The sequence below is a fragment of the Anarhichas minor genome, unplaced genomic scaffold (genome assembly GCF_050575085.1).
Source record: "Anarhichas minor isolate MPS153535 unplaced genomic scaffold, ASM5057508v1 ptg000025l, whole genome shotgun sequence".
Classification (NCBI taxonomy): Eukaryota; Metazoa; Chordata; class Actinopteri; order Perciformes; family Anarhichadidae; genus Anarhichas; species Anarhichas minor.
Window position 1 is genome coordinate 5,721,841 of NW_027466471.1, and position 21,000 is coordinate 5,742,840.

Sequence of the window (21,000 nt, forward strand, 5' to 3'; positions counted from 1 at the left end):
GTTTTTGGCGACTGACAACGCACAAAATACAATTCCAAATAAATTAATAAAAATTGCTATTTTGTAAAACACACGTTTTGAGGAAAAATACATATATTTATGTCGTGTAAAATCTGACATTTGAGAAAATTGAAGGAGTCACCAACTATTTCCTTCTTTTCACAGATATTTATGGAACATTTTAACAAAATTAAACCAAATGAAGATGAGTGATGGTTAGATCTCCTTTAATGCACTACTTAACTGTTTATTTGATAATATTCTGGTTGTATTTTGTGTGCCACACTAAAGGACAGAAATGGTACTTACTGTGATAACCCTACGGTTATAAGCACTCAATTATTCATTTATTATAGAAAATAGTCAACTAATAAATGAATTAGCTTGTTATTCACTAATGTTAATACAACTTTGTGTAAGCCGTACTTTCAACAAAGAGTTCAGTCACTCAGTATGTTACTTCATGACCTTGAATGGGGTCCTTCAACTAAATAAAGTTGTCCATTGAATTACCCAATTTAAATCAGGACATGGTGTCACACTGGAGGACATGGTTCTTTTTGTTTAAACCTTGGGTATAATTTCAAAGCACTATTTCATGCCTGAGGTATTTGTCACCATTCTTATGCATTTCTTTTCCCTTTAGAGAAGTTGTAGTTCATTGAACAAAGCTTGAGACAGTCAGAACATTGGACAATTTTGAGATTTGGCTCAAAAAAAAAAAAAAAAGCTGTTCCATGTAAAACAAAGATATATTTAACCCGTTGCACATTTTAAGTGATGACAATACTAATTTATTGTTATCTTGCGCAACAGTGGAAATGTCAGCTCACATCAACAACCACCATATTCATTAGTCATGTGGATTTAATGACGAAGTGTGGCCTTTAAAACCAGGAAAAGACAACACTTATGCCATATTAATATACCCAAAATCTAAGATGATATCTCGTCTCATATCATATTACCCAGCCCTAATGGAAAGTGTGCATAAAGGGCTCAAAATGTGTGCGAAGGAGCCCTCAAGCACTCGACGATCTGCCGGTGAGACAGCCCTAAACCCTCACAGCATTTGAAGGAACACACTTCCAAGTCCGCGAGTCTATGAGTGTCGACTTTGGGATCGCGCCATAGACCTCAAATGGACCACTGACACTGGAACAGAATACAGTGGGTAATTCAATCAATTAGAAATGCTCTTTAGTCTGCTGCTACCAGTCCATCCACCAGCTGTCATGCCGCCGATTACATTTTTATAAAACTTGCGGTGTGGGTCCTTGCTCGGTTACAGTATTATCAAAACTGCACTGATTGAAATAGAGAAAAATACAGATTATAGTTTCCTAAATTGTCTGATCAACACTTAAAATCTTAAAAGGTTCTTTATATAATATTCAGAGCATTAATAGCCTTTAGTACGATGTGACATTACGGTTATCACCTTCATAAAATGCTGACCAACATACACGTATGTGCTTCAGGGTTCAAGTCACATTCAACAGTCATACACTTCTTTGAATTCTAACCATAGCAGGGTAGGAACAATATCAAAATAGGATTCTCTCACATACTTGAAACCAACAGAAGCTTAACACACTCCGTTAAATCCTAGAAAAGAACATGCATTTGCTAATCAAACAGTAGCATCTGCACCAAAGTTTGGTTAGCCTAGTTAGTCGCGATGGCCAATAAATCAACAGCCCCGCTGCTGTCTCTCATCAACACCCCCCATCACGCTCAGGGGGAATCTTTACAATGCAAAGAAAAATCCATTGAATGCTCATTTATAATTACTCGTTACACCAGGCCACACATGTGACCAAGCTAAGTCATTGACCCTTTTGTCTAATGTAAAAATAAGTGCACATAGACAGCCATTGAATTCAGCTATAACAGCAGCCACACACACACAAAGAGGACTTTCCTCTGTAATGGGTGGCTGGTTGAGGGCTATTGTATCTTTCACACGGGACACATCCTCAACAAAGAGCTGATGTCGTCCTGAAAACGTGACCTGACAAAACATCACCTCACTGAGAATAAACGATCCTCTGGATACTGTTACAGTGGTTAACAAAGTAATGCTGTGGGCCATGTAGTTCAGTCCTTGCTATGTGAGAATCATATGGTGTGCCTTGTGTGCCTAACGCTGATGCATCCTACAGTAAGTGTATGCTAGTTAACAAGTAGCCTCTGTATGTTCTTTGATTTACTTTATTTTTAACATCTCTTATCATTTAGTATGCGTTACAATAAAACTAGTCCATTTTACCAATGGCCATTTGATCGTATGTATTGTAAGTTACTTATTTAGGTCGCTTTATTTTATTTACCATGTAGACGCAAGGTTTGTTTTGGGTGGATGAGAGATGATGGGGGGGGGGGAGAGGAAGGTAAAGGGAGACTAGGATTCTGCTGCTAGTGTAATCATATAAACCTTTACACAGCAGGGCATGGCACAGCGTGACGGTGTAATCTTAGTCACAGGCTGCCAGCGGCAAACGGGGCCAAGGATCCAGTTCTGTGGCCCAGATCCCCTCACTGCGCTCGCTCTTGACCCGACTTCTTGTGAGGTGATCCTCTGTCCCCTTACTGAAGTCAGAGTGACTAAGCTATTCTTGAGAAACTAGTTTTCAAATAACGACAACAAATTTGAAGACGCCGCCACTGGGTCTAGGAAGTTACTTATTTTACTGTTTTGACATTTTATAGAGAAGGCCATTGATCAATTGATGAAGAAACTAATCAGCAGACTAATCCATAGTGAAAAAAGCTGTTAGGCGCTGCCGTAATGAGAGAAGATTTCACCAAACTGGATGTCATCTCTTGATCCACGCTCTTCATGGGTTGCTGGTAAGGAACACTCTTTCCATCCAATATCCTTGTGTGGTTTTGGGAACAAACATACCATCTCATCTGTAAACAACTTTCTTCCTCCTCTTGCACAAAACACCTGTTCCACACAGCCGGCGACGCTGCTTTCTTTTCAGGTGATCCACCTTCACACTAGTCCCCAAACAAAACAGTCGTCTCAGGTCTAAATTAACAAAAAGGCCCGTCACCCAGACATCTGTGGTCGCACAGGCTTTTGATGCACGAATCATCGTTTCATCAACTTCCTCACGGAGTGGAAGTAACCTTACGTCGAGCACCTGAACAGTCAGCAGCACTGGCACCACCTAGGGATTTCAACAGCCTCTCTCCTTTTACACCACAGCTGCACCTTTGCGGTCCTCTCTGTCGGTCGTCCAGCACATATAACAAGGTGGCTGACGAGTCAGTTACCAAGTAAACATTTTTTATGCTTCTACGCTGTTTTTTTGGCACAGCAGTACATATGTGCGTTGCGAGCTACAAGGAATTACTTGTATGCACAACTAATAAAACACATTATTGTCCTTCGCTTGGGTCCAAGAGTGATTCGACACCAATTCTGCTATAAAATGATTTGCCTCGGGATAAATAAAGTTCTATCTTATATAAATCTAGAGTTCAAACAACCAGCTCCTCCACAGCACAGATTAAAGGCTTGATGTTGTGCACCAATATTGCTTTTAGATACTGCCGATTTACTTGGTTTCCAACGGAAAAGTAGATTTCAATCAGGCAGAGACAGAGTATTAAAAATAAACCCCTGGTTGAGAGTGACTGGCACAAACCTTGTTCTGGCTCTCCCACACACCAGAGTGCCACAAGGCAAGATTGAATTTACAAAGTTGCGAGTCAGGTCAAATGCAAAAATACTCAGCATGCAAGCACAGTGTTGCATACATGGATTGTAGTGACACCAATAACACTCTGCAGGTGCTCAAAAGCACTTGACTTCATTGAAAAAGAAACCGACTAAGGCTTGCACACAAGTGGAACTTTAACCTCTGAACCCCGAGCAGTTGTGTGGCTTTCTTTGCTCTGGTTACATTTTACTCACTGTGGTCTCATTTTCACTGCAATATCCTACATCTCAAAAAAGGTGTCTTTTGTGCAGTATAACACAGCTATAATGCCATAAATCATTAAAAAAAACTTATTTAAAAAAGCAAGTTGAATTTCCTTGATAATTTCTTCTTTTTTTTTAATGGAAAACAATGGAATCTATATATTCAACAAACGTTCTCAGCCGAGTCACTACCGGCCCCATGATGGAGGATATTTTCAGACTGTAACGTCAAAGTTCAAGTTTGCTTTTACCGTCCCAGAAAAAACTAAAATTGCCTTGTTTTAACAAAAAGAAAACACACACAGAAGAATAGAAGACACTTAATTGATAAAAACACTGGCCTAAACTGAACGCCTTGATAAACTACAAGCATGCAAACACACGCCACCTGCGTGCCTAAACCCAAGCACTGAACAGTGAGAACCATCTCAATATAAGGTTAACCGACAGAGGGACAAACTCAGTAACAATTGTGCTTACACAATGGTCCTCTTACCAGAATCCACACGGTGTAGATTCAACACATGAGTAGAGTCAGATACATTGCTACAGTTGAATAGTTCACTGCTAAAAACTACAGTAGGGGTGGGCAATGTGATAATGCATCTTCTTTTAATGGAATCGTATCATGATGAATTCATGTATCATCATATCATGATACACAATTATGTTGTCTAAATTGATAATAAGCATGTACTCACTCAAATTTTGGAGAAAATCTGATGTAAATCATTTTGAGGGAATATAATTGAAGATTGCGGTTTGGTTTTAAATCACACTTTACATTAGCACTCAGTTCAATGCGATTAACCAACTGGAGTGTAACTGGCAACCTTCCAGTCACAAGCTTCTTCAACCTTTAAGCTTCATTACTGCGCAATATAATAGTGCATACAGCTCAGGACAGGGCTCTCTCTGTATAGCGATGGTGGAAAACAGTGTGTAGAGGTCCACTTGGAACACAAATGTTGGTGGATTCTATTTTTTCCACTACACTTTCTCTTAAACCTTTTGTTAATTTTGCACTTAAGTTCTTAATTAATTGAGAAAACACTCAGTGAACTTGATCCCCAAGGTTTCCAAAGCCAGCATGATGTAGGATGGACTCTACGGTAGCTCTAGAAAACCAGTCAATGAATTAACGAAGACATCAAAAGCTCTGAATCTCCGAAAGAATTTTAAATACAAGAAGTTACCCGTCTAATATCATAACAGTGTTTAGTTAAAGGGCTTTGATCGCTAACTGAAGAGAGATCCCACACAATGTTTTATGGACAGTGATGTGCAAATGATGGTCATCATCACGCTGGTATAATAACACTTTATAGCTGCTAATGTCAGTATTGTTAGAAAGGAGAAACAGAAAGGGACAAAATCAAAGCAACACTTGTAGCATAAAGAACAACTTTGTCGGCTCAAGCTACATTTATAATAGGGCTGTCCTCGACCAAAGAATCTCTTCGTCAACTAATACTCATGTAATTTTGCTGACCAATCGATTAGTTGATGTAAACGACAAATCTGTTGAGCAGTCTCCACAAAGAATCACACAAATGAATGTTGTGTATACCAGAGATGTGCTCATACATTTCTTAGAAATAAGTCATTCAGCATGAAAAAGCATTACAAAAATGACTTCTCGAAAAATGAAAAATAAATCTTCGTTGACAAAACAACCAATTAATTTACTTGGGGAAAAAAAGGGGGCAGCAAGAACAACTTTATTGTGGCCTTACTCAGTTTACCATGGCTTGATGGCCCGGATTATGAAAAGTATTGGTATCAAAATAAGTTTTATGCTTTATACTAAAACAACTATTTTTGTTCTCAGTGAACCTCGGAAGCAGGTGAAGTTGTGCCTTAAGTCTCATAGTGTCAATAAATTGAGAAAAGCAGCTTCATGTTGACAACGAGCCACAAACTCATTAGATTGTTGCAGACAGTCAAACGTTCTCTTTGTCATTAGGGGTTAATAAAGACTGATGATATATCTTTATGGATCATAATTTCATGACTATTACCATACTATGTATGCATTTTAACCTGTTTCATAGTGTGTATTTGCCTATCACTCACACACACACACACACACGTTTCCAGGACAACCCCATCATCAAGAACCAATAAACCTATAATGGACAGATACGCTCCGGTATGCCAGTGAGAGCGGCCTGGTAGTTGTAGTTTAATAAAATGGTACAGAGCCATGTAGATTAGGGATGCGTGTTTATTCGCTCTATAATGTGTTTTATGTTTTAAAGACACAATAAAGCTCTCATATCTAGAAACATTGAGACGTCTAGCCTCAGTCACCGTCATAAAGGTAAGTAGCCTCATAGTTCCTGCGGGAAATGTGATTGTTGATTATTTGCTATGTTTTGTCGTGCTAAAGAGGGATACGGTAAAGAGTGACTAATGGGCCTTGGGTTTCATGGTCACACTTCAGCATCAGCAGACAGGCGGCCACACCGGCCCACTGAGTCGTCTCGCGTTAGCTACGTTACATATCTAGCCAGCTCGAGACCTACGGTTAGCATAGACCCGGGGGTTCTAAACGTCCCGCTTCCTAACGTCCACGTGTGTGCTGAGAGTGTCTCGTGGGATTTAAAATGGCAGGTTTTGTCCTTACCTGCTTGATTGCTTGATGAAAGAGAAGAAGGAGCCCACTTCCCCTATCGGTTCCGTCCGTTGGCTCGTCCCCGTGGGTTTGTGTTGTTAAAGCGGTGTGCGCACGAGGAGGAGGGGGGTAACGCTTGTAGCCGGAAGATAACCCGAGCCGGAAGGAAGGACCGTAGTGGAGTCTTTGAGGTTCTTCCGAGACGAGCTCCTTCTGTTCCACCGACGGGGTTTTAAACAGGTCCTCTGCTCATGGAGGGATTTCGGCTTTCATAAAGCAACGGGGTTGACGTTAGTCATCACGCATGCTCACATCCACCGTGACGTTGAGCGCCTTCCCCTCTCGACCTGTCATGGAGCGGCTCAGCCAATCAGAGGCGGCCTAGCGGTGACGCATCCCTCCCTCCTCCCTCTGTGAAGATGCTCAGTGACAGCCCCTACAACATATTCTGTAATAGGCTAATAACCTTTCTTGCATAAGTTGCGCCTTTTTTTTTATTTTTTTTTACCGTTTTTCACAACCTCCTAAAATGTTAAAATGAGGTACTTTCTGCTTGTCATCCACTGTGTTGTCTTCAGGCTGATGTATTCCACCATACCGCCATCTGATGGTTGTTTATTGGCCTACATTCACACACTTTGGTTCGGGTAGTTATCCTGACGTAACCCAGTTGGCAAAATGTTGGGTAACAGGTCTAAACCGCCATGTGGCAAACAGTTTGCTTTTTTTAGGTATTTAAGTTCAGATTGTTTTTTAAGAAAAAGGTTTTGGACTTTTTTGAGGTTTGCAGAAGTTGGCATTTTGATAACATGAGGTATTGGTATTTGATACATGGCATCCATAATTAACATATATCAGGACCAAACCATCTACCCCAGATCCCCATAACCCAAACCGAGCATGATCTTACTAAAGTACATTTTCATTTAATACATAGGAAAATCCCTACTTTTATTCAAAGTGACAACTCAAATGTATAGTGGGCCTTTAGTATGGCAATATGTATGTTGCGGTTGTTGTGCTTCGATGAAATGCAAGTTTGGAATATCAACAACCTGAGCACAATATTACCTGAAAATAAAAGGGCACTGACATCTTTATTACTGTAAATTGATAAGATTATTTCCTCTCTTGGAAAATTGTGACTCATGAAATTGTAACTTGACTTTAATGAATGTTATGTAAACGCACTGAATTTTATATACTTGGATTCAACTTGGTTGACTAGTAGGCGTAGACACATAATATGATTTGCAGAGTAACTAAGTACAAACCATCCCCCAGAAATCCCATGACACACCTTGTGGTACCTGAACTTTTGATCCTAGTAAAGTCATCAAAAGTCAAGTGCCTCAGTAAACAAGGAGCTGCATCAGCAAACCGTGTTGTCAAATTAAATAATTAAAGAAATGATTGTATCAGCACAGCAGGGGTCGCCAACCTTTGTGATAGTGAATCTAAATCCTACATATATGTACTGTACTTTGACAGGTTGTTTGTCTTCAATCAATCAACTAACACCTTGGCCTGCATGCATATAGGGACACTATCATGAATCTTTACAGAAGTAAAAACGTTTTAAAGAAAATGTTTGACATTATAGGAAATATGCTTTTACTCTTTATTGCTGTGAGTCACATTTCCATTGACACATGTGAAGGTGCAGCCTGCATCTTTCCGCTTAGCTTAGCATAAAGACTGAAAAACAGGAGGAATCTGCCAGCCTGGCTCTGTCCAAACGTGCCCAAATTCACCTACCAGCTCACTGAAAGCTCATTCAATTTATCTGAATTAAATTTTTCCCTGAGTTAAGTCATGCTGCTAACAATAATAACAGGTGATGTCTCAGATTAGATTTAAAGCATGAACTAATTCCGTCAGGAGATGTTGGGATGCTGCCAGCTTCCAGCAAAGTTTACACGCAGTCTGTTGACACGAGACACTGAAGTGGCGCCCACTGCAGGCTCCCTGCAACACTGCAGTCCTTTACTCCGTTCAGTTCCAGAGATAAGTCATACACATACAAAAAAAAAGTTATTTCACATCCCACACACACCATCCTGCTGCCCCAAATACAAACCAGTGCATTAAATGTGGATTAATCAAAAATTGCACTATTTCCTCCTGTATGTTTGATAAAAAAAACTACAGTTTTGGGAAATTACTAATGAAATTATTTGTGTTTTTAAAGATTAACGTCTTCAGTAGGAACCAGTGGGATTGGAGCTGAGAGCCACAGCCAGGAAGTCAGACGGTATTTAGAGACGGACTAAACCTGCTGACAAAAAGAAAAATATAGAATAACATCAAACTTATCTTTTAGATTTTACTCTTTACAACTAAATATTACTTTCATTATGGATTAATCTGCTGATCATTTTCTCTATTAACTGATTCATCATTTGCTCTATGAAATTTATGAAGTCAAAGTTGATGAAATTAAATCTATCGTTTTAATTTACTTGACAGTCCAAAACCTAACGATATTCAGTTTAGTATAATTAGAAACTATTCATATTCATGAGGTGGAATTGAGTTTGGAGTTGGACTATTAATAAAATGAATTTTCTGTCAATTGATCAAGTACTGTTTTCAATCATTTACAATGTGTGTGTAATAATAGTTGCACTGCAGTAAGGTATACTTACTGCAGCTAAAGTCAGCCAAACAATGTACGATACTGACAATAATTGAAAGGTTTGCTCAAGGCAGACTCCACCTGTCAGCAGTCAATCACAGAGAAGTCACATTAATTAACCTGCAGCAGTTTAGACGTCTTCAAAGCACTGCTCTGTTTCGAGGCAAGCATAGTGAGCAGAGTTCAGTGTTTTTAATAAAACGTTATCTGTAACGTTATCTTCTCTGAAGTTTGGTGCACACATTCTTTCTCCCCTCATAATTCTTCCTACAGACTTTGTTGATCCTCTGACCTTTTCTCTGGAGCCATCACGAGGCTTACACTTAGTTTTTTTTACTGAACAATCTCAACCACTATGTGATGGGGTTGCCATCCTTCATGTTCCCCTCGGGATGAACCGAACCGTTACATAACTTTGTTGATCTTTTCATCTATAGCGCCATCACCAGGTCAACATTTTAGTGAGTACAAGGCATTGGTTTATGCCATGCAGAAATAACAACATCAGCCTCAGATAATTAGCAGATGTTAGCATGCTAAGCATAATGAACATCCTCGACCAAAGAAATTCTTAGTCGACAATTTGATATAATCAACAGATCTGTAAAACGTTAACTCTTCTGCTTACCAGATATGTGCTCATAAGTTTCTTAGAAATAAGTCATTCAGCATGAAAAAAGCATATAAAAAGACTAATTGACTAAAGAAATCTTAGTCGACTCCGATTAGCTGACAAATCAACTAACAGGGTGCAGCCCTAATATAATCCATCATAAATCTTCAATGCAACAACTCCCATAAAATAAATCTTCAGTTTAAAACAGCCCTGGTTATTCTGAAAAAGAAAACATGCAATACATTTATGTGTGGAGCTAATAAGAGACTTTGAGAGGCCGATAAATGGAAAACACAGTTTCTGGCCCCGGACTGAAAGGGTTAATGTCATTCTAGTCAGGTAACATGATGTTTGGACACCCACAGTGTTTGCTGCTTCATCTGAACGCAGGATGCAGTGAGAGGACGCATTGAAGAGGAGAAGTCGCAGCTGTCGACAGCGTCTTTAATTAAACCGACATCACAAAGGTCCTACTGTATTGTACATAATACTGTGGCACTTAAGAGTCAGCATGCTCGTAGGTACTGAGGAACCCAGATAAAGCCTTAATTCAGCACAGGAACACACTTTTTAACTATCCTCTTGTTTTCTTCACAGTACCGTACGGACTCACTTTTCCAATCCGACCAGCTAAATGTATAATCTTCCAAAATACGAATAAAAAAAGGGAGAAATATTTGATTAATCTGTGAAGAACTGCTCCTAAACATGATGTTAAACAGAGACTTCTAAAACAAATATTCACTTCTGGTCCCATTCCATCAACCAGTGCAGCACAGATGAGACCAGTACAAGGTGATGTACAACTATTAACTATACATATATACATACACACCAGCGGTGTATCAGGCGCAGGTATCTACAGTGCCTTTACTTCAGGCGCATATAATACATAGTCATAAAACTGTAGTGCAAGCTAATTCCACATCACATATTTGATGACAACCATGCTTTAAGTTCATTTCTCTTTTTTTTCTCCTTTTATTCTCTTAGTTCACTTCATCCGGTGCTCTAAAAACTCTTGAGGAAACAGCAGGTCTGTGTGTGTGTGTGTGCGTGTGTGTGAGAAAGAGACTTGGTGTATTAGTGTTCAAGCTAATATCCTCGTGTGCTCAGGACCGAGGATTATTGTAAGCTTCTTCATTCCTTGTTGGTTGTCGTTGATTCTTTTTGTGTGACACAAGAAGCTCTTCTGTTTCTTCATTTGAGGACACAAAAAACCACACTGGACAGACGGGGATTTTTCTTTTACTCAGGAAGCTCTTCCCTTCTTCTGTCTGTAGTCTTTTTTAGTCCAAAAGCAGTTGTAAGATACAACTAAAGGAGCGCAGCGAGAAAGAGGAAAACAAAACAAAAACGTCTAGTTCCTGTGTTTTTACAGAACCTACGTTATTTGGCAGGATGAGTTTAAGGTGTGGGTGAGGTGGGTGAGCTGTGCTTGTGTGTGAGTTGTGAAAGTCGGGCTTCCTTATATCACATTTTCAAACAGCTGCATGGAGTTCATGATGTTCTCGTCCTGGAAAAACAAGAAGAAAAATATTTGTCACCATAAATCTGAAGTCAACAAAAGTTCTGGTTGATTTGTTTTACTATTTTAGACATAATACTTAAAACAATGAACTCAATATTTGTCTATTGTGTCTAGTTGTCCAAAAACATAGGAAGACATCAGGTCCAGCTTTTTCTGGCTGCTGGTAGTTTGTAGTGTATTGTTTGTGTTGTATAACGTTTTTAACAGTTTTTGTATAAAGCTGTATGGCAGTAAAAGTGTAAAAAACAAAATGAATCTGCAATTTAGTGTAGACAGTTTGAATTGAAGATAATAGAGAGTAGTAGAAAACAACTTTGAGTCCTTAAGCGCCTCCATGTGCACTATTTTTGTCAATTATATGGCATGTTACATTTTTTTATCTCTTTGTTAATATTAATTAATATTGTTGAAAAATTTGCTAGTTTTAAGTTTTTTGTCAATTCCTATTAAAGAGAAGATTAAAGAGAAGCTAAATTATTTTCTTTTTTTCATTCCTTTGGTTCTTATTGATTGAGGCATGTTAGAACAGCTGCAACGTTGCAGCAGATTTATGGCCCAATATTTGAGTTTGGGGTCAAAGACATGGATAGATCATCTCACAAGCAAAAACAAGTTTTTCCCTCACTGGCAATGTTTGCAACACGTGTCGAGACCTATGCCCACGCTTACCCAATTAACATTTTACAGCTTTTGGAGCTGTGAAAGCATGTTTCTGTGATTCAGTTGCAGTCTGGGAGAAGTGGACTTCAGTGGACTGACAGCAGAAACAAACAGTAATGGTGAACTGTAGATCCACAGATTGACTTATCTGAGCTCAAAGAAGCAAATAAAAGCTACATCATGTGGGCCGAACCGAAAAATGTAATTTGATATTGTGAAATTACACTTTTCTTTTTGATATGTCATGGTTCATTTTCCAGAAGGAATTAAGAAAATCCTAATGGGCACACCGTATGGGAAATAATGCGTTTTACCGTTAAATTCTGGCTTAAATTAACAATATTTGAGTATTTATTGGGGGAACTTCTCCTTTAACAATAAAAAACAAATACAGATGGAGACTTATTCTTAAGAAAGTCAAACACTGAACCTAACTGCAGCAGTGTTGAAGATGAAAAAAAAGTTTTTAATAAATGATGGAATATATTTCAACATGAAGGAGTAGAATGTGCATAATTTCTAGCTTGAGGCGTTTTCGTCAGTTTTTCAGTCTTTAAACTACTTTTTCGTTTGTAATTTAGGCATTTATCGTCCCTTCTATCCATATAGAAGAAGAGTAGAATAATGAGGTTGGATCATTCTCAACCACCAAAACTACCAACAACTAATGGCTTTTGTGCTGTTCCTCCTTTTCTTACTCTTCTTCCTTCTGTGAATGTTGGTTTGAGCAACATCATTTTGGGCAATGAAAGGTTTAAAAGGAAGATTAATAAAACTAAATAAATCTGAAAATTTAGAGCAGCTGATGACGGGGTAGAAGTATCAGAGCTTTATTCTGACAATTATATGAGCCCCTGAGATTGTCTAGAAATACTGCATGAAAGTCAACTTAAGAAATGGAAATTAGGTTTCCCGTTGGTTTGAAAATCATTGTCCAGATAGTATTAATTTAACAACACAGTGATCGTGTGAATAAAAGGTTGGCAGGAAATAGAGTTAAAGAGGTTTAAAAACAAACTACTATTATAAAAGGAGGGAGGATACACTCTCAGAAGTAAAGGTTGACAAGGGTGCTTAATAGAACCCATAGTCTTATAAAGAACCCCTGAAAAACCCTTGATTTAAAAGAGGGTTCTTCAGAAGCAGATGGTTCTGGGTAGAACTTTAGCCCTTCAGGAAGAACCCTTTTGGAACCCTTAGAGTGCATGATTCAGAAGGACGTCTGAGAAAGTTGGGTATTTCTTCAAAACATGAGTGAAGCTTTCCCGTCTGTGTAAATGTGGATCTCAGCAATAATACATCATGTATTACAATAACAGAAAGAGACGCGATCAGGACCTGAGTTGTTTTGTTCTTTGTCCCCTTTCATGTACAAAATGTCCATACACGTCTGAATGGAAATAAAATCTCCTTATACTGATCCTGAACCCTGACCTCTAGTACAGTATTTGTGTTGATGAGTAACTTTCATTTAGTTCTTGATGTCTGTCTGTCTGTTTGTGTGTGGGACAGGGTGAAAGAGTCACCTTCTGACAGGTCTCAATGAACTCTTCAATGGTCACTACACCATCTCGGTTTTTATCCATTTTCTGTTGGAAAAATACAGGAGAAAAAAAACCAGAGAGAAAGGAAACATTAGAGATAATTTACAAAATCTTACTTAAGTAAAAGTACAAACGTATTAGTATAAAAATATAGTTAAAGTACCAAAAGTAAAAGTAGTCATTATGCAGAATGGCCTATTTCAGAATAATGTATATCATATTATTGGATTATAATTAGTGATGAACTAATGTGTACATCGCTTAAATGTTGCAGCTGGTAAAGGTGTGGCTAATTTAACCTACTCTATATACTGCTGGGCTTAATCCATAATAATCCATCACAATGTATATGTTGATTTATATTATGTATTAATAATGTAAATCTTCAAAGTAACTTGTAACCGAAGTTGTCAAATAAAAGCAAAAAGTACAATATTTGCCGCCAAAATCTAGTGGAGTATTAAGTATCATAAAATGGGAACACTCCAGTTAAGTACAAGTACCTCAAAACTGTACTTGAGTACAGCACTTGAGTTAATGTACTTAGTTACATTCCACCACAGTGTGCTTGTGTGTTTTGGATTTGTGTGCATTCAGAACCTGGAAGAACTTGTCCACGTGTTCAGAGGGCGCTTCGTCTCGCACACAGGGGTAGGTGTACCTCCCCATCATGTCGTAGATTGACGTCATAATCGCCAGCATCTCCTGAAGAGAAGAGGACGGAAGAAAAGCGAAAGAGTTACCTCAACTATCTATTTACAACGCTCTTAGCTGCACTATATGCCAACGAAAGACAAGATTAAACACGGGATCTCCCATGAATCATGTCACACACGTCTTTGGTGATGCAGCCGTCCTTATTGATGTCGTAGAGGTTGAAGGCCCAGTTGAGCTTCTCAGTGACCGAACCTCTGAGCAACACCGACAGGCCGATGACAAAGTCCTCAAAGCGGATTGATCCGTTTCTGTCGATGTCAAATGCGTTGAACAGGAAGTGAGCATACGTGGTTGCATCTGTGCACAAAAGGAGGCGAGGTGATAGATTTAGTCTGCTGTATCTGCCGCTTCTCAATGTCGACACATTCGTCATAAGAGCTGCTTGGAAATACAGCCCGTCATTAAAAACACCGGTGTAAAGTAAAATTACTCAAGTATTGTACTTAGGTACTATTTTGAGGTACTTTAGTTGAGTATTTCCATGTCACTTTATACTTTTATATCTCACTAAATTTATAATAATAAAGGCCGATGACAAAGTCCTCAAAGTGGATAAATAATATTCATACATCAAAATTAAAGGAGGCATACTACAATACTTTTACTTCTGATACTTTTGAGTCATTTTTTGCTGAGAGAATGAAATATTTTCACCTGTAACAGAGTATTTTTGTATTGATGTATTATTATCTTCTACTTAACTAAGTATCTGGATACTTCTTCCATGACTGGCATGGTCATTTTGTCTTATTTTGGATGTATCAATTCAAACATTTTTTAACGGCAAATCTCGCAAAAAAAACAATGAAATCAAACTGGGGACATGGAAAAATTAAAGATAATATTTCAGATAATTTCGGTGCGGTCCCTAACAAGGAAGGACAAGAGAGGAGAGATTGTTTTAATGTCTAACCTCCTTGGGGAAAGAACTGAGAATAGATGGTCTTGAATGTCTCCTCATCAACCATCCCACTGGGACACTCCTGCTCAAGAGAAGAAGGGAAAAAGCAGAAACATAGAGTATAATTCAAGTCTATATAAAGCATAGCAACGGCGGTAATGCAACGAAGACCGTCTTTGCAGCTGGACGTACATTCTTAAAGCCTCGATAGAGGGACTGGAGCTCCTTCCTGGTGAACTTGGTCTGAGCTTGCAGCTGGTCCAGACCCTCCGGCTGGTGACGCACCGTCGACAGCTCCAGGTCACTGTCGCTGCTGTCTGTGGGAGAGAGAGACAGACAGAACAGGGAATGGAGAGACAGACAGGAAGAGATGCAGAGGGAGAGGAAGACGAAGAGGAAAAAGAGGGAGGATGCGGCAGACATTAAGTGTGTGGATGCAGGTCAACATTTGGGGGGGGGGTCACACATTCAACAGGGAGGCGTTTGTTGCAGAGCAGGTGGGGAAAACGTGCAATTTTAAGAGAGAGATTTAGCAAAAAACTGTAGAGGAGCGAAATGCAGCCAAAAAAAGGGAGGGGAGGTACTTTCTTTGTAGCGGAAATGTCACCAAACAAGTATCAAAATAGAAGACACTGTAGAAAATCTGAATTTGAGAAATTCAATCAAAGAGTAAATCACATTATTGGTTACCAGTTGACACACACTAAGAGAAAGCACTGCACAACTGGGAAAAGTTAAAAAAATTAAAAAAAGGAAGGGAGGGAGGGAAGTTGGGTTGGGTATACACTGGTACTATACTCACCATCTTTAGACAGACAGAACAGAGGTGGAGGAAGGAGGGGGTGATGACATCAAGATGGAGTGAAAGAGAGTAAACAGAGAATAAGAGAGCGATGAAAGGAAGAGGAAGAAAGAAAGAAAAAGAAAGAAAACAAGTCAGATCAGACACAGAGGTTTTTAACGCTGAGCGGTCCAGAGGAAAAGAGACTCACGCTATATTCTGATAAAACATCCAGCAGAGCAGTGAGATATGATATTTCTTTGAAACATAAACCAAAACCACAGCAGAGGGAGCTGAAACCCTTGTGTAATATCGTATTGTTCATCAAAAAGAATAAGACAGAGACAGCAGGAGGCGACCTCTGACCTGCTCCACCAGATGAATGCTCCACATGATAAAATGTGTAAAACAAAAAGTAGGTCTTCTATGTTGCTTTATTCCAAACAAATAGTAATTTGATATGAAATGCAATATGCCTATGTCATGACCTAAAAGCAGTTTGCCTTGGAGCATTAAAGTTCATTATTGACCATGAAAACAGCAGTTTGACATAAAAAGCTTATCTCAACTCAAGGTTGACCTTTCAACCATATCTGCTAGTAAGTCGACCTTGTGTTAAAATGTTCTTAGTCAAAATATTTCACTGAGATGATTTGTCTGTGGTGTAAATTGATTGATCATCATTTTTCTGCCAGTTCTTTCTTTTTCTTCTCATCACCTCAGTGTCAACTTGCATTTACATTTAACAGAGTGCTGATCTTCCGGGGTTGGCCTACAAAGATACGTCATCCTTGCAGCACTCTACAACACCGCTTTATCTGAGTTATCGTAATTACGAATTTTACAACTCGTAAATACCATCCGTGTCAACTTCCAAGTTGTAACGACGACTGGGAAACACCGATTTTTCTGAAAGCTCAGATATATCAGACTTAATTAAACAAATATGAACGTTTCACATCAGCCAAAGACCACAGTTCACTGTAATTAAAGCCACATGTAATGGATATGGTGTTAAATTGTCAACGCACAGTGTTTAAGTTCTCACACGACATACTTGCAAGTCATTAAGATGGAAATCTTTCCTATTTCTACCATCCATCCCAAAGTTCCAAACTTCTTACTAAATCAGGCTGCACCATTAAAACGTATCAGCTAGTGAAGACTTTAGTAATGTGTTGGTTGCTAGCATACATCTGTGGCACTATTCAATAAGTATGTAAACAGGAAGTCACTGTAGCATCACAAGCTAGCATTATTTCAAAAACTACAGTTTTAGAGAGGCTAAAGATGGGCCTACATCTTTTGTTTACGCAGGTGTTTCTTAGGTATTCATGTCTACATACACAGAGAAATATATGTTTCCAAGTTAACATTACTTGTATACAGTTAAGAAGGAGAGGGAAATATGTGATTATGCTAACCCAACTGAGGTTATAGTCTACTCATTCATTTAAGAGCATTTATCATCACGTTTCAGGTCAGATATGTAAGTCGTACTCCATATTGTCTCTTTTAATCTTCACTCTAAACGGCTCACATATTAGCACGCTAGCGTTAGCTTTGTTAGTTAGCTACATGACAGTTGTTACACCTGGCAGTGACCGGGTGTAAATGTCCACTTAGTAAACTAGGCTAAGTTTGAAGATACGAAAAACCGGCTCCATGTAAACGCTTACTGGGGCACCAAACGTGTATTCATGCCCAGCTGTAAATAGTCCCAACAAATGCACTCTTTACTCCTGTTTGACTAACATTTAATACAAAACTACAGTGCCAAGTTTATTTTGGAAGTTACTGAAGAGAAATACAACTATATATTTGTGTCCATTTTGTAAAAGATTGATGTTATTGGGGCCGAGATCAACAGACACACAGGGGAGAGACAATAAGTGTGAGGTGTATCTTTTCATTGCTGACAATAACAAACTGCCTATCTATGCCTTATTCTTAAAGTCAAAACTGTTTTTTACATACCAGCCTTTGAAAGGATCCCAGATAAACCAAAAAGGTTCTTTATTACGTACACTCTTTGTATTTCACTTCCTCTACTCCTCTCATCATTTACAACTTTCCAGACTTGCATTACAAACAGCATTCACAAATATCCTACAAGTGGATAAAAAGTAAAACAAATGTAACTCCAGATTCCTCCTCCTCCTCGTCATTGCCCCTCACCCAGGTTGTCTCACCGGTCTCAGTGATGTCGATCAGGCCCAGCAGGTGCATCAGTTTGAGGAACATGATCACCAGACAGACGATGCCAACAGTCTGGAGTCCCTCCGTCTCCCATCTCACACTCATCTTCTCCTCTTCTTCTATCTTCCCCTCCACGGTCCTTCTCTTTCCTTTCCTCTTTTACATAGTTGGACTTGAACACCTCTTTCAATCCATCTGTCTCTTTGGGTCTCACTCTCTCCGGTCTTCTTCTCTTTCCCCTCCTGTTTCTGGAACAGTGTCACTCACTCATCACTCCTTTTCTGCCACATGTTACTCTATTTAGCTCCCCCCTTCTACCTTTTTAATTGACTGGCATTTTCTTCCCCCACCCCTGCTCTCTGCTGCTCTAATGGATCTTTCCATGTTCTCCACAACCAAGCGCAGCATCTGATGGACCAACTCCTTTATTAAGGTCAGGTGAATCAGATTATTGCTGTAAAAAATATCACCAAAGAGAGAGAGATACAAAAGAAATCCCAGCCAAAAATCTGGACTACAGCGTTAATCCATGGAAAATCCAATCAGATAGAGAGGACGCTCAAAAACGGTCACATCACACATGTAGGTTGTCTTGGCACCAGCAGTCAGTTGGTTTGGGAATCCTCCCATGAACATTATTCCTCTAGCTGGTGACAAAACTCTTGTCAAATAGAAAAAAATGACTTCCAAAATCCACCTCTGACTGAATGAGTGATGCTCTGCAGCTTCCTCGTCTCTTCCCTCCCTCTATCTCACATCTTCTTTTCTGCTAATTAACCTGCGAACCCCCCAAGGAACTAGCTGCAATTCTACCCTTTTCATCAAAATAACGAAATAAAAGACAGCTAAGCACTAAATATCACTGCTTTTAGGGGACAAAACTAACTAAAGACTGTAATATTGTTTTTTCTAAATGTGACACACATTAGCCAGTTTGTCATTAAGGAGGCAGAGAAGGTGGTGAGAAAAGGTCAACAGGTGTCCTGGATCCCATTTTCCCAGTCAGCTCAGTGATCCACTTTCTAATTGTTCCCCGCATCTCTCCTGGGGTCCCTAACACAGATTTGATACTGTGTCACACACTCACACTCCTGTAAGACATGCTCCCTCTAGTGGAGACCGATGAAACAACAGGGGACTGTGCAGCCACAGGACTTCAGGACGGGTGACATCATCCCAGATTCAGAAAAGTGATTCTTTCTCTCTTTATTCACAATTGAGGTATTTCGTTTCGAGGATATGGGACACAGAATTACCCTCTTGTTCAATATGTCAAGCGTTTTCCAAATCTCAGTCTGTACTAAAAAAAGACAAGATAGAGGGATAGACTTCATCACGTCTAGTCTCATTTATAGAGACCTGATTTTTAGAAGAATATTGACTTTTTCAACATGCAGGCCTGAAACATGAAAGTCTTGTCACAGTCAGTTCTTGTCAGGATGTATACAGCCCCGACAAACTCAACCCATAAGGCAGGGTCGACTGTGTGTGACCCGAGAGGCAAAACCCAGGGCAAAAAAAGACTTATAATAATAATAATTATTATAATAATTAATTAATAATTTAATAATCTGAATCTGCAAGCATAGTACAGTAGAGTAACATTGCACTCAAGTACAGTTCTTGAGTAAATGTACTTAGTTACATTCCACCACTGGTTGAATGATCTATGCCTGACAAACATGTCACAAACAAATGAGCAAACAAGTCACAAATAAACGTAAGAAACAACTCATTCACGTCTCTTTACAGTATATCGATGTTACTCATCCTGCTCGAATGTGGAGTACAAATACCAGATGTCGGTATCAGAGAACCTCAGAATACCTCTCTAGGACTTAGACAAGGCTACCTCTGGCATCAGATGTCTTCCCAAAATAGGACCAAGCTGGACTGAACCCAAAATCGACATCCGAGCAGAGAGGACGGGACTGAAACAACAATCAAAGGGGCCGAGGGGTTGGTCAATGTGCGCATTTTCAAAAATCAAAGGATCTTTTCTTGAGTGCCGATGATATAAATAATGCAACAAATAAGCTCCCAGACCTGATTGGATTGCTGATTGATAAAGGACATCTAATGCGCTGCTGATGCTAAATGTAGAAAAACTGGGTACACAGTATCAAAGATCCCCTCCAGACATATTTATTACTTATAAAAATACTCTGCTCGAACAATTATTTATATTTTGAATGGAGGGGGACTTAAAAGAGTTTCTTCTTACGTTACAATATAGAGTACTTTTAATGCCTATAATTCTCTTTTTTGATTGTGTTTATGTTCTTATGAAAGTTACATTGGAACACAGCTTACACCAGACCCCTCCAAAGTTTTCAGAAAAAGCCTGAATCGCTCCCTATGATGGAGTATTAAAAGCTGTTTCTCTCTTTTAAGGTGTGTATGGAAATGTTTTCTAAATCCCTTTCATTAAATTCTTTCCCCCCTAAAAACAGACACATTTTAAGATACTTCAAATCTTAAAGAATATCACAATCAGTCTAAAACATGTATCAACTGACAATTAATTGGTAAATAGCCGTTATTGTTTAAGTCATGCTTCCTAAATGTGAGACATTGACTGTTTTTCCTTGTCTTGCATTATAAAATGAATATATTTGGGTTTTTGAAGAGAAAAATAAAATTTTCAGGGCATTTTTCACTATCTTTTTATGTCATTAAACCTCTCATATTAGCAGAAACTATTTCACAGGACATGACCTCACCCAGTGTCTTTGGTGGAATCTCAGCCTCGAGCTACAGGTCATTTGGCAAATATCTAACAGGCAAGAAACATCACGAAATGACTGCAGAACTGAATCAGTACCACAGCGAGAGCCTCAAAAATAACTGTGATCACCG

General features: G+C 39.0%; 2 protein-coding genes across 9 annotated transcripts in view; both read right to left on the minus strand.

Moving 5' to 3' along the window:
- The window catches only part of slc23a2 (solute carrier family 23 member 2), a 36,247-nt gene extending 29,380 nt beyond the window's left edge, over window positions 1–6,867 (minus strand). For all 6 annotated transcript variants that reach the window (XM_076098778.1, XM_076098777.1, XM_076098775.1 and 3 more), the window contains exon 1: window positions 6,567–6,867. The gene's annotated coding sequence lies outside the window, so the exon portion shown is untranslated. The remainder of the gene's footprint in view (window positions 1–6,566) is intronic.
- A 3,681-nt stretch (window positions 6,868–10,548) lies between these two features.
- Window positions 10,549–21,000, minus strand: part of kcnip3b (Kv channel interacting protein 3b, calsenilin) — a 43,823-nt gene continuing 33,371 nt past the window's right edge. The window contains exons 3-9 of one of the 3 annotated variants that reach the window (XM_076099264.1): window positions 19,242–19,250; window positions 15,354–15,478; window positions 15,174–15,243; window positions 14,379–14,557; window positions 14,144–14,248; window positions 13,526–13,588; window positions 10,549–11,324 (exon numbers count right to left, since the gene is read on the minus strand). In XM_076099264.1, coding sequence (XP_075955379.1) covers window positions 11,277–11,324; window positions 13,526–13,588; window positions 14,144–14,248; window positions 14,379–14,557; window positions 15,174–15,243; window positions 15,354–15,478; window positions 19,242–19,250 — 599 coding nt within the window. In that variant the 3' untranslated portion in view covers window positions 10,549–11,276. Of the gene's footprint in view, window positions 11,325–13,525; window positions 13,589–14,143; window positions 14,249–14,378; window positions 14,558–15,173; window positions 15,244–15,353; window positions 15,479–18,134; window positions 18,247–19,241; window positions 19,251–21,000 lie in introns of those variants that run through there. The other 2 variants (XM_076099265.1, XM_076099266.1) reach the window with 2 other exon arrangements.